Source organism: Ischnura elegans, chromosome 6, assembly GCF_921293095.1.
Source record: "Ischnura elegans chromosome 6, ioIscEleg1.1, whole genome shotgun sequence".
Lineage (NCBI taxonomy): Eukaryota > Metazoa > Arthropoda > Insecta > Odonata > Coenagrionidae > Ischnura > Ischnura elegans.
In genome coordinates this window covers 3734422-3747562 of record NC_060251.1, presented here as the reverse complement: position 1 = coordinate 3747562, position 13141 = coordinate 3734422, and the positions used below count along the sequence as shown (strand labels likewise).

Sequence of the window (13141 nt, the reverse complement as noted above, 5' to 3'; positions counted from 1 at the left end):
CGGCAACTTCATAACAAATATCACTTGAATTTTTTATGCCATATTTCGGTCGAAAGTCTAATAGGTCCTGGAACTGCACATTGAGAAGGGCTGCCAGTTTTTTCATTGGGGCTGCCACAGTGGAGACCACTGGCATGACTGGAATATCACTTCTGTGGACTTTCGGGAGTCTGAAAAATCTGGGTGCACTCGGCTTCATTATTGTAATTGTATAAGTTTCATAAGGCATTTTTATCTTGGGTACAGCTTTTAGTGCTGTTTTTAACTGATCTTTGATCTTTAGGGCTTGAGTCTTTGGGGAGTCTTACTACCTTATTTTCTTTAGTGAAATTTTTTTATGTATGTATGTATTTAGATTTCTCCATCAGCAATACCATATTGGCATAATCTGCCTTTTTTCTCAGTTAGATTGTTATCATTGATGACTTTCAACACTGATTTGAGGGAAGTTCTTGTGCATGGGGTTTTTCCTTTTTATGCCATTTGATCACTGACTGCTATCTTCTTGGCTGCTAATGCTTTTTCATGCAAGCTATTGGCTAAAGCAACTTCACTGTCAACTATCAAATTTTCCACTTCATTCTGTGCAATTGGGAAGCCACGTATGTATTTGAGACCTTTTTCCAATACCCCATAATTTTGAAAGGTTCAAATTCAAAAATCAAATTGCTTCCATCCAGGGATGCAGCTAGGAATTAAGGCTGGGGGGGGTTTTAGGTGCAACTAATACCGGGGTGTGTGGGGGTATGCTATACCCACCTGGATAATCGGTAGGTGAGAGATTAATAAATGGTGGAATTTTAAAGATAAATGGTTCAAAATGGTGAGTTTTATGGCTTTCTGAGGAATATTTTATTCGTTCTTACACTATTCTATTAGTAATATCAATCCAATTAAGTAAAATGCATTAAACTTAAAAATTTCTCTGAGCTCTGGGGGAGTTTTATCCCCCAAAACCCCCCCTCGCTGCGCCACTGATTCCATCAATATTCTTAAGAACTAGATCAAGTATTATATGTACCATGCAGACTTTTGATATTATTTTTTGTCTAAAACTCATTATATTTACAAACATCTGTAGCTCCATGTACAAATATTATTTGTTTTTTTTCTGATGACATGTGTTAACAATATAAATCACCTAGGATAAATATCTCCTTATTTAAATGACACTTCTAATCACTCTATCATAAAATTTAGAATCTTCAATATGTACATGAATCAGGTGGAAAGTAAACTACTCACAAATACAGTCATGTAAGTTGCCGGGCGCTGTCGTCCTCGTCATCCGCAGGAGGATAAGGAAAGTCGCGCAGAAAAAAGGAGAAGTCACATGGCGGGGAAAATCACACTTTATTCTGCCTTCGTTTTCTTACAACCGTCGACTGCCTCGCGAACTGCCGTCTCCCTCTCGTCAGCGTTTTTCAGTTGTTTTCTCAGGTGTGTAGCAGGCTCACGTTCTTAAGAAAAATCCCTTGCCTTTACGTGGCCATGCGAGGGCTTCCTGTCTGCGTTGAGTGGTAGGGGAATCGTGGGAGCGAAAGAAAAGGAGTTATAGCTGAGCTGGTATGGGAAGGGAACTGAGGTAAGGGAGACGGCAGCCGCCTCTTACAGTCAGCTATTTTCTATTTACAAGGATTTTATTCAAATATTTTCATCATCAGTTACCATATCTTTAAGTCTCTCTGAGGTGTACATATTTTTTACCTTTACCCTCACTCTACCTCCAGTTTTTTTTTTCTGTCGGAGGTACATCAAACCTGTTATATACCACCAATACATACTCCTGAGTTGGTGACACTATCTAATAACCATGTATCACTCGGATAATGTCAAGATCAGATGTAAGCAAAGATAAATGTATTCAATTTACTCCTCATTCCTTTCACGTTTTGAGTATAAATTGCTAACATTTCACTCATTGTACCCTTTGAATCATTTTGCATGTTGTCTCTCGTTGAACTGGAGCCCTTATCTCACTTCAGTACATATATCAATATCAATTTAATGTCTTACAGGAAGTTTCTCACCCTTCTGACTTCATCACTCCTCGTACTGTAGATATGCTGTTAGCCCGTTCCTACCCTTAAATACTTCAACTTCCAATTATACTTTGGGGCCGTCTCTCACTATTCTTGCTTTGAATTTTTTAACATGATTTACTTTCGTGGATTTCAGCACTAGATGCCAGTCATGTGATGCTGCATTACCAGCCCTATAAGCTATTTCAATGTCATTTGCCATCGAGTTTGATCCCCAGTGTGGTATGTACCTGTTTTTCAGGCTAGGGTAGCTGGCAATTCCCTTTTAGAAATCGGGATTCAATGAATTTGCACAGTATTTTGATAGTTCTGCTCTAGAAAATACAACTGTGCTTCAAGATCACTGAAGCTGTCCATCAAATTGGCATTATTACCTTTAATTTTATCTATTTTATCACATATCAGATTGTTTGACTGCTTCCTCTCCTGGTATACTCATAAAAAGTGACGTAACGTCAAAATTGACGAGGCTGTCATCCACGTTTACCCGTATGTCTTTAATGATTTTTAAGAAATGTTGTGAGTTCCTTACATAAGATTGGGCTTTCTCCACATTTGGTTGCGGTATATTTGCCAAGTATTTTTCCAGCTTGTACGATGGCGCATCTATGGTGTGCGGCATTTTTTAGTGCACCCCCTCCCAAAATTTCTGGTACCCCCCCCCCAGAAATTCCTCCGAACATATCTGCAGAATTTAGCACGAAAAGTCCTTAGCGGGATTAAGACGTATCACTGTATCACTTTGAAGCCAGCCCTTGTGTTTGCATTCCTTTGCTCCACGAAATTCCTTCATCCGTTGGCTACGAGATACCAGCTTGTTTTATTTAGGTGTGGCATTTTTTAGTGTACATCCCCCCCCCCCCCACCGAATTTCTGGTAACGCCACAGGTGCTAGCAATAGGTTTTAGTGGTACGTCTTCTTCATGTATTTTGGCAAACCATAAATGCAAGGAGTTCTAGGATTTGTGGTGTTAGCATCTTTCTAACTTCTGGTTTACCTATGTGTTGCTTGACAGTTGCTGTGGATATCCTTTTGAAGCAGGAAGTTGGGTTGCTCTCTATTTTCCAGAATGGGTCATCCGTAACTGTATAATCGTGTTATTGAGGATTAACTGGTAGAATACTTTTAAAATGTTAGACATTTTGTTTACTTAGTTAGCTACAATTCAAACACCTTCCATTGACTGCCTTAGCAAACAATCGTATTTTTTTGGTTTGTCTTTATTTAACATTTTCATAATTGCACAGGATTTTTGGTTTTCTATTGCTATTAGTTTCATTACTAGCTTGTGTGGAACAGTATACAAATATCATAGCATTCAAATTGTGAGGAATGAAATTCCATACTTCTAAGACCTTGTGAACTTGTTTTGCACCCATTTCCATTTTTCTATTTACATTTAAAGTCATCAGTTTTCTGTATTGAAAACAAAGTTCATGAATTTTTCCGTAAATTAACTTATTGTATTACTTTTTGCTGGAATAGTCTTATTTAAAATATATAAATGAGTTTTTTCATGCAGTATTTTTTGAAAAAAAAAATACTGCATGAACGTTTTTTCTCTTAAATAACTACCATTTAATCTAGCACAACCATTGAGGACACCTTGGTGAAAAATTGCAGTGCACATAATTGGCAACACAGGCCCTTGTTTTCATACACAGATACAAAAATTGCCACTGACAATTTGCATAATCTTGAGAATAACAAGATAGCCTGGTATTGAAATCTGTTCAGTACCTACAGATATCATTGAATCGTCCATTTTTCATCACAGTTTAACCACATAATTGCTGTAAGTAATTACTGTGATGTTCATGTGAGAAAGTCTTTAATTCCAGATGCATCATTTAATGGCAGGCATTGTACTAATCTTTAAAATTATTATCTTCTTCTGCATTTCTTTCCATGTTATAATCACATGTGAACAAGTGAGCTTACTTATTTCTACTTACTGAATCAGCCATACTTGCTTTCTTATTCATTAAAAAAAAATCTTGACATTGAGTCTCAAAGACATAAAGATAAAAATTTATCTTATAGTTAAACTTAACATCATCACAGACATCATTCACGAGTTCCAGAGAACTTACACTTTCATTAACAACAAAGGAAGAATAATTAAATATCTTACTATATAACCAAATGCATTGGGGAAAATAGAATTTTTTGAAACTTAACATTTCTGGTTTGATGGTAACAATATTTTTGTTATAAATTTGAAAATGGAATATTATTTCCATTGATTTACTCTGGGGCAACAAAATTGAAAAAACAATATTCCTTTGTCAATATTTTTTTCGGTTTGGGAAATGTTGCTTTCGTTTTATTTTCCCAAACAGAGCAAAAGTAATTGATAAATGAACTGCAAAAATCTCCGAGGATAAACATTTTCTTTGTGTCATTCTCTTAAGGGTGTGTTTGTCAGGAGTGACTTTGAAGTGCAATTGAGAAGGCATTCATTTCATTTGCCTTGCTTCAGCTGCCTCAGGAATGCGGTGCACCTTTTGTTTTTCTGGTGGATTTTGAGTCTGCTGGGGAAGAAGTAATCTTGGCCGCACGCGAGGCACACGGTCGTCCACTTGCGGCGCCGTGGCAACAGGTGGAATGCATGGATGTGCCTCCTCACCCCTCCCTTCCTCAGGAACTCCTTCCCACACGCATCGCAGATGTAGAGCTTTTCCCGAGTGTGCACGTTCACGTGCTTGGCTAAGTCTGAGTTTGTTCGGAAGGCACGGCAGCAGTGATGGCACTTGGCTCGCTTGGCCACTGAGTGTCGCTTCATGTGCTCTCTAAGGTTTGTCTTCCGAGAGAAAAGCCGTTTGCACACCTCACACTTGTGTCTCTTCAACATTGCGGCCTCAACGATGTGGCCCCTTAAAATGAATAAAGATAAAATATTTTAGTCACCTTGCTCGTGCTGTACAACAATGCGCACTTCATGCTTCATATTCAACTGGAATCGCAATCCGTGAGAGATGATAACGTCTCTCACCAAACTTTAACCATCAAGAACCAAAACATTTTGTCCATTGGCAGTTTCAAATTTTAATTTTAATTCCATATAGAAGCCACACATTCCCACTTTTAGAAGACGACTTGTCTCCCATTCTCAAGGCCTTGTCACTCATTGAAAGTCCAATTTCACCCTGAACCCATACGACCGTTTAGTGAGGACAACAATACGGGTCAGATGTTGTCTGATTGGCTGTACGTCTTTTGAAATTCTCCATGTTCTTCCCTTATGTTTTTTATTCAGCTGATTACAGGTCTCCATGTATTGCTAGGATGAAAGTTGGTGTCACGATTTAAATACCATTTATTGGAAGCCTGCGACCTGTACGTCAACAGACAGAGCCACCACCATCCGTCGCAGAAAGCCGCTGTATTATTTCCATCCTTGGTCCATCGAGCCAAGTTAATATCAAATAATGTGAGCATCTCAGCGGAGTTAGATCACCTTAAGCAAACATATTCATGGAACGGCTATGGAAAACAAGATATTTTTAAGGCCCTAAGTAGATCAAACGAAAGAGTTGCGCGGATGAGCAGCCTGAAAAACCGCTGCCCAAAGCCTTAATCCCATACGTGTCAACCACATCTGGTAAAATCCACTGTATTCTACGTCGATATAACATCAAAACCTTCCATCTGCCACCACCTACATTAAGGCACTGCTTGGTGAGGGCGAAAGATCCTATAGGCCTGAAGACACCACGAGTTTTTCAGATTCCTTGTGAATGTGGTTAAATATATGCGGAGGACACAGGCCGAACGTTTGAGATGAGGCTGAAAGAGCACTGGAGGCATTTCAGATTAGCGCAACCAGAGAAGTTGGCTGTGGGGGAACATAGCATTAATGAAGACCATACCATTAGATGGGGAGATGCAAGAACTCTTAATTAAGGAAGCCATCGAGATCCGTCTCAATCCCAAAAATTTCAATCGTGATACTGGCTTTCATACTAGCAATACATGAAGACCTGTAATCAATAAGATTTATAAACATTTGAAAAAGTTCTCCGTTTGATAATTACAAAGGTATATATGTCATGGGAGAAGTCTTGATGGGACCACCTGTTAATGGAAGGAAAATGGCCGCACCAGTTAACAATCCGATTAGAACATCAATATTTTGCCCCTACATATTTTTCAACCTGCACATGAAGCAAATTCGATGTAATTATCACGACAAGTATCATAAACTTATTGGTAATTTCCAAATCTTCTAATCGGAGGTAATTCCACTGTGAATATGTTACTGAAAATAATAACCGTTTGTGAATTTTAATTCTTGGAATTGGTTTTCTCGAAAAATTAGATGTGGTCGTTCTAATGGAGAGGTGGCTCAACAAGAACCCTGAACTTAGTTAATTTTAACTATAATGTATCCCACCTCTGATCAATCTATTTTTACTAGGAAAGAAGATTTAGGAGGTTTATTAATAGCTGATAACAAAAAATTTAACATAAAAATAATTGGTAATAATAGCTTTGAATTTCTATTTATAAAAATATTTAAGAAATGATTTTTTATATTTGAGCTTTTTATGTACACTAAATGCTAAATCTCAATATTATACTGAACTTATTGAAAGTATGCTAACATCTCTTTGAAATATTTTAGTTGATAATGTTTACATTAAGTACCTGGTTATGAATGATGAATGGAATCTAATTTCTCCATTGCACATGGTTTTCATTTTAATGCTAATTTCAGAGATGCTGAATACTTTCTAAGTGGTGTCTATCATATAAATTAATTAAGTTAAATAACTTAAAACAACATTACAGGAAATATTCTTGATTCAATTCTTACTAATTTTTGTGATGAGGTGTCTGTACACCTTATTGATTTATTCAAGTCTGAAGATGCTCACTCCCCCATTTTGATTTCCTTTTCAGTTCAAAAATTAGTTTATAGTGCAGTTGAAGATATTATTAATGATTATAAATATCCTAATTTTTCTGAGATAGCATAATCAATCCTTATTATCCTTAGTATCCCAAACGCAATCAATGACGATAAGTCATTGAATGAATTTGTCATAGTACATGAAAATATCTGATAAATAAAATTTTTCCAACATATCATCAAACAACAGGGTCATTTGTTCAGTAGTTTTCCAATGAGTAAATAGAAGCAATTATTTAAAAAATCTCAAAAATTATACAAACAATATAAATCTGAATATTTTTATAACTAAAAGAGAGACATAGGGGTGTATGCTGTGTGACGTAGTGGAGATTCTCAATACGGTATCTCTGTTATAAATATTCTGGTTCTTCTTTATTTCTATGGCTTCGCGGATGAGTCGGGCTTTCAAATTTTTTACCCTCGCGATGACTCATGATTTTTCGAAGTCGATCGCGTGTCCGGTGGCTTCGTGCTCTGCTGTGGCTGACTTTGAAGAGTAACCCAGTCAAATGGCCTGCTTATGCTCTTCTATTCGAGTTTTGACCATTTGTTCTATTTCCGTGATGTATTTCTTCCTGGACGTTCCGCAGGGGATCTCATACACTCCTTCAGTTTGAAGTGGCGTCCTATCCTTAGCATTTCCCAGGAGAAGTTGTACTTGGGCGTGTGGTTTAAAAATGGCTTTATGTCATCTTCCCCCTCCAGTCCTCACGCCTCACGCCCTCCACCCACCCCTCCCACCTGAAATGTAAAAATGGCAGCAAAAACCAAATCCCAGCATCATTCCCTTGAAGAAGTGACCAGCAGTTGGTTGCCAAATTAACTTACTTACGAAGTTACTTGAGCTTAAAGAATTTAAGCTCAAGTAACTATTCCTTCAATATTTCACTTGGATGGTCGGGACTACTGATAACAATCAGGATATAGCCAATTTATTTGCTAAAATAATTTGGCAGTGTATACCTCGGTAATGATTTTAGTAATTCTGTTGTACCTTTTGAATTAATGACTCCTTTAAAAATATAAATATTGAGAATACTGTGGAATTCATTATTAATTTAAAACCAAACAATAGCCATGGTCCTGATAAATACACCATATCATAATTTATAAACACCAAGGTTATTATTGGCAATCATTAGTGGAAGGAAATGAAAAATAATGGTTTGGTTAAAAGCATTAATGGTATACTGACTCCATTCATTGTAACCTTCTCTTTGCAGAGTGACTTACGCACGGTGCCTGGCGATATTGGTGCCCAGCGGGAAGGTCTTTGGGCAGAGGCCGCAAGCCAGCTCGCGCTTCCCCGTGTGCACCGACAGGTGGCGATTGAGCTGCCCACGAATGCGGAACGTCATCCCACACCTCTCGCAGCTGAACGGCTTCTCCCCGGAGTGGAGGCGCAAGTGGCGAACGAGGTCTGACTTGCCGTTGAAGGTCCTTGTGCACTGGTTGCATGCGTAGGGCCCACGCTCTGAGTGACTGTGTAGGTGGGTGCGGAAGCAGAAGAGGCGTGCAAAGGACGCACCGCACTGTTTGCACACGTAGGGGCGTTCGCCTGTGTGTGCAGAGCGGACGTGTGCCATCAGGCCATCTTTGCGCACAAACGTCTTTGTGCACAAGGTGCACGGCAGGCGTGGCCGTGGGCCCAGGTGGAAGGCGAGTTCGTGCTTGCGTCGATTGGAGTGGTGGAAGAAGATCCTGGGGCAGTAGGCACAGTGGTGGCGTGCAGCGTGAGGGTGACACTCGAGCCTGTGGAGGGCCAGAGCGTGAGCACTCTCATGCTTGCAGTTGCAGATTGAGCACCAGTGCTTGGGCTTTTGCACTGCTGCGTGAACTACCTTGCGCTTTGACCCCTTCCTCCTGCGTTGCGCCACTCTCCTGTGCTTTGTTGGCTGCTCAAAGCTCTCCTCCCTTGTCTCCTTAAGTGCAGAAAGAAAATATTTGTAACTCATTGTTTGGGTATTAAAACAGCTCAGTCAATAGGGTTGAGTGGACATAGCAATGAGTTCGTCAGGCAGTGATTCAGGCGATGAGGACTACGTTCCGTCCGATGGTGGGAGTCAGCCTCCATCTGAAGTTGAGTCGGACGGAGATGAGGAAGAGTTGGAAGAATGTGACGATGGCGAGGCAAAGCAGAGTGCTGCGCTAAAGAAGAAGGGGGGGAAGAGGAGGGTAGGGGAGCCGCCTCTTGCCAATGCAGCACCTGAGGAGAAGGAGAGCACAGAGGACATAAAGCAGAAGTCAGAATCTCTTTGGAGTGACTTTCTAAAGGACGTTTCGAATGACGGAGCTGGCTCTAAGGGTGAGGGTGTCACGGAAGAAGCCAACAAAGTGAAACCAGAGAAGAAAAGAATCACCGAAGTGTATGAGTTTGCAGGAGAGAAAGTCACGGTCTCAAAGGAGGTCACAGAGGCAGCTCCCAGCAAGGTGAGAAAAATCACTGCGTTGCTTGATGAGGATAGTGGCAGCGCTGGAAGTGCAGTGAGCGAGAGAGAGGAAGAGAGCAAAGGAACTGATGAAAATAAAGGAAAACCACCTCTGGGCTCTGTGTCAAGAAGTCCGGCTCTTGGCCTCTCTGACAGAAGTCGTGCTATTATGAAACCGAACGTACGGGTTGGGGGTAGCAGTTTGAGTTCAGCATTAGACAAACTGGGAAAGAAGAATAAGCTGTCAACTTTGGAGAAATCAAAGCTAGATTGGGAAAATTATAAGTCAAAAGAAGGGATATCTGAAGAGATTACGGCGCACAACAAGGGAAAATCTGGATTTTTAGATAAGCGAGATTTCTTGGAGAAAACTGATCTGAAGCAGTATGAGCTTGAGAAGCAGATGAGAAATTCATTGAGGAGAAAGTTGTAGGGGTACTAGGTGAATTTCTCAGCATATTGCTGACTGTGGATTTGTTGTTTTGGTGTAAAATATCTCTCGTCGTAATTGGTAAGATGTTATGCTTTCAAGGTGTTTATAAGCATTCCTGTGTAAATTGATAGGGATTATTCATGTTAGTGTAGCACCATGAATTGTTTTAGTATTTTCAGATTCCAAGACACTTTGAAGCAAGGTTGTGATTTCTGCTATTTGTTTCATTAATAGCCCTAAAAGACTGGTAACGTAAGTGATGTATATTTTTTATTGCTCCTTCCTTCGGTATGCTAACCTTAGCACTCTTTTGTTAAGGAATTGAATTATTAAGTTTTATACATATTTAGTATGATAGTTCATCACGTGGTTGTATTGGTATTGATTTAACAAGAATATGATCTAATATTTAGATCAATTTCAGGCTGCATCAGCATTATTATAGTGAAATGTTTTAACTGTGGAGCCTATGAGAAATTTGGAATTCACTTCCAGTGCCTGTTGAGAATATACCCATGATTGATTTGTGTTTGCTTGATGAATACTTAATAAAAGGTGCCTATATGAAATTAGAAGTCATTATTACTCGATGGTATTCAAATCCTCCTTCATTTGATGCTGGTAGCTCTATTTTTACTGTCTAATAGCAAATATGTGAGAATGATTTGGTGATAACAGATGATAGAAAAAAGAAGTATAAATTCATCAAAATGTTCTTAATGATGACCACAAGAACACAGTTGTAGGTCAACAATTGGTTGAAACCATCTGTTGCAGTATTGAAGTTGTATCTTGTGTGGAAGTTCCATCAGATAATGACATAAGATAGTTTCGGACTGTTTCCACTCACTAATTCACTGGCTTCAGCATTTGGTCAACACAGTGGAAAACAATTTAAGCTTTATTCTATACAGTAACAGAAATCTAATCACAGCTTAGACAGTAGGATTCATGATAGTTTTGACTTAGACACTCCCCAGATAAGCTAGAAATTGGTCGCTTCCATCTAGCTGAGTAGTATCTGTTGGTTATAGCAGAAACATATTGCATCTAGCAGGAACCTGAAATTATTAGAGACTAGGTGCAGAAAGAGACCAATTTATGGCTAGAATGAGCAAGACCCAACTGGATGTAGTAATTTATTGACTTGGTTAGAAAGAGGGGGAATGCACAGTGTATTCTCTTCACTATTAATTTATACAATGATAGGAATCTAACAATTTTCTGAATTTGCATGATGCACTGTAAACTGAGGTGAGTGTCTGATGTTTCACTTTCCATCTGTAGTAACTGTTTCATTGCGACTGGCAGTGGCACAGCTAGGAATGGGGGCGACCCTCCCCCCAGGCATCTGGGGAGGAGGGGGGGGGTCCAGGAAAATTGTTGAAAAATAACATGCCTGGAAATACATTTTACATAATTTTGGCACTTGAAATTTGGGTTTCACTCGTGATTCCACAGGAAATCATCACAACAGGGAAAACATTAGAATAGTATAAAATTTGTCTGAGGCTTTGAGGGGGAGGGGGTTCTATCACCCTCAACCTCCCCCCCAATAGTTACACCACTGGCAAGAAGTATTTTTCTACGAAATGGATTGTTACTCAATTGTAAACCTCAGGCTTATATTTTGCTTATATTTTAATGGCTCATGTTCAAAGATTAAATTACAAATTAAATACCACTTGGCTGTATTTAATGGATAATTTACATGAATTCTATTTGAAACCAACGTCATCCAACTGAATCTCACTCAAGTCAGTAGGAGGCATAGTGATTGCATCAAAGAGTTAAACAACCGGCTAATGCCTGCATCATCTTCTAAGATCCAGTGAAATGTAGGGGTGAAAAAACAGCCCTGATCTTTTTATCCTAAGTGAGGTCGCCTGCTTAAAGTTCTAGCTGGAATTTTTGTCAAGGTTTCACAAGGGGAGTGAACAATGCAATGAATATGAGATACTAAAAATAATCTTGGTGCATTTATACTATAAGGAGGTGATACTCACAAGCAAATACTTATGCAATGAACATTGATTTACTAAGGGAGAAAGAAGGAAGAAAACCTGTCACTCAAAAAATAGAGGTAGTCTAAACTAAAATGTGGATGTGGAAACTTCTTTCATTGATTTCTAAAAAAGCGACACACTTTAATGGACACTGAAGGGGCAAAATTAATGGTCAACTTACTGGTTGTTCCTTATCTTCTTCTTTCTTCACTCTTAATTCTTCCTGATTAAATGTTTCTGTCCAAGGAAACTCATGTAAGTCCTCGATGCTTAAAACTTCTTCCTTAACTATGGATAGATCAATGTCTATTTGGTTTCCACCGGGGTAATCACGCCTCTCTTCCCTCATTGCTGATGCTTATTCAGGCAACAGACCTGCGACGAGTAAATAAGAGCAGATAATATTAATCATCAAGGCATACATATTTTCAAATTCGCGTGCTTCATATTGCCTGCATTAATAACAATATTTCATGATGCACACATTCATGCACATTCCCACTGTGTACGAAAATAAGTATCACAGATTGATATCGAAAATATTCATCGTGATGTGACAGATAAGAGCATCATTCCAGAATACCTGAGGATTACTTAGTTTCACTAATGAAGCCATGTAAAGCGTGAACTACGGAAAAACTTGGGTAGTTAATGCGGCTGTTGATCGATACCAGTGTCGCAGGTTGCCTAAACCGAACAACAATCAACACCTTTCATTATATTAATTTGGAGGACGATGCTTTTCACAAGGTCATTGTTGCGCTATGTTTCCCTAAGTCAGGCGCCACAGTATTTAATAAATGGGGATGGAAGAGGTGATAACGGGAATCGAAAATGAAACTGTGATCCAGAGCAATACACACCTTAGTCCACGTAGCATGGACGCGCTGAAAAATACCTCACTACATGTTTACTTAATTCTGTTATCAAAAATTTGAAACCCAGTATTGGCTACGTTTATCTACCAGGTTTATCATCACGCATCAGCTACTTTAACTTTACTTTACTAACTACTTAAGTGTATACGCATTGACACAGATGAATGACTAACAATTACGTCAATGGTATTCGGTGAAACGAAAGAAATAAATATTTTCACGACTATGCATTAATATTTCACTATTAGCACTGAAGTGCATTTTTTATGTTTTTCTCCATGACTTTCTGCTAATTTTCGTGAACGTCAACAAAACTAAGAACTTTATTGTAAGATAAGAAATTAACATAAATGTCATTCCATTTCTCCCCATTCTTACTCAGAGGTTTCTCCCATGAGCTCTTGAGTTTCCCTGATGGCGGCACAGTACACATT

At 39.0% G+C, this 13141-nt stretch overlaps 2 protein-coding genes across 4 annotated transcripts; one reads left to right on the top strand and one right to left on the bottom strand.

Moving 5' to 3' along the window:
- Positions 1–1334: 1334 nt before the first annotated feature.
- Positions 1335–13135, bottom strand: LOC124161580 (oocyte zinc finger protein XlCOF6.1-like). 3 transcript variants are annotated; one of them, XM_046537960.1, is made up of 4 exons: positions 13086–13135; positions 12011–12204; positions 8195–8883; positions 1335–4919 (listed from the first exon to the last, which is right to left on the bottom strand). In XM_046537960.1, the coding sequence occupies exons 2-4, from the start codon at positions 12176–12178 to the stop codon at positions 4508–4510; spliced, it is 1269 nt and encodes a 422-aa protein (XP_046393916.1). In that variant the 5' UTR covers positions 12179–12204; positions 13086–13135; the 3' UTR covers positions 1335–4507. The 3 variants fall into 3 exon arrangements, with proteins under 3 accessions (XP_046393916.1, XP_046393914.1, XP_046393915.1); XM_046537958.1 differs by lacking the exon at positions 13086–13135 and adding an exon at positions 12693–13025; XM_046537959.1 differs by lacking the exon at positions 13086–13135 and adding an exon at positions 12413–12678.
- Positions 8876–10392, top strand: LOC124161581 (craniofacial development protein 1). Its single transcript, XM_046537961.1, has one exon. It carries the CDS (start codon positions 8966–8968, stop codon positions 9821–9823), a length of 858 nt encoding a protein of 285 aa, XP_046393917.1. The 5' UTR covers positions 8876–8965; the 3' UTR covers positions 9824–10392.
- Positions 13136–13141: the final 6 nt, after the last annotated feature.

Bases quoted from the DNA above. Each gene is read 5' to 3' on its own strand.
- LOC124161581 (XM_046537961.1), top strand. From the start codon at position 8,966: ATGAGTTCGTCAGGCAGTGATTCAGGCGATGAGGACTACGTTCCGTCC.
- LOC124161580 (XM_046537960.1), bottom strand. From the start codon at position 12,178: ATGAGGGAAGAGAGGCGTGATTACCCCGGTGGAAACCAAATAGACATT. The intron at 8,884-12,010 runs GTAAGTTGACCA...TCTGCACTTAAG, and splicing joins AAGAAGATAAGGAACAACCA to GAGACAAGGGAGGAGAGCTT. The intron at 4,920-8,194 runs GTAAGTCACTCT...ATTCATTTTAAG, and splicing joins AATATCGCCAGGCACCGTGC to GGGCCACATCGTTGAGGCCG.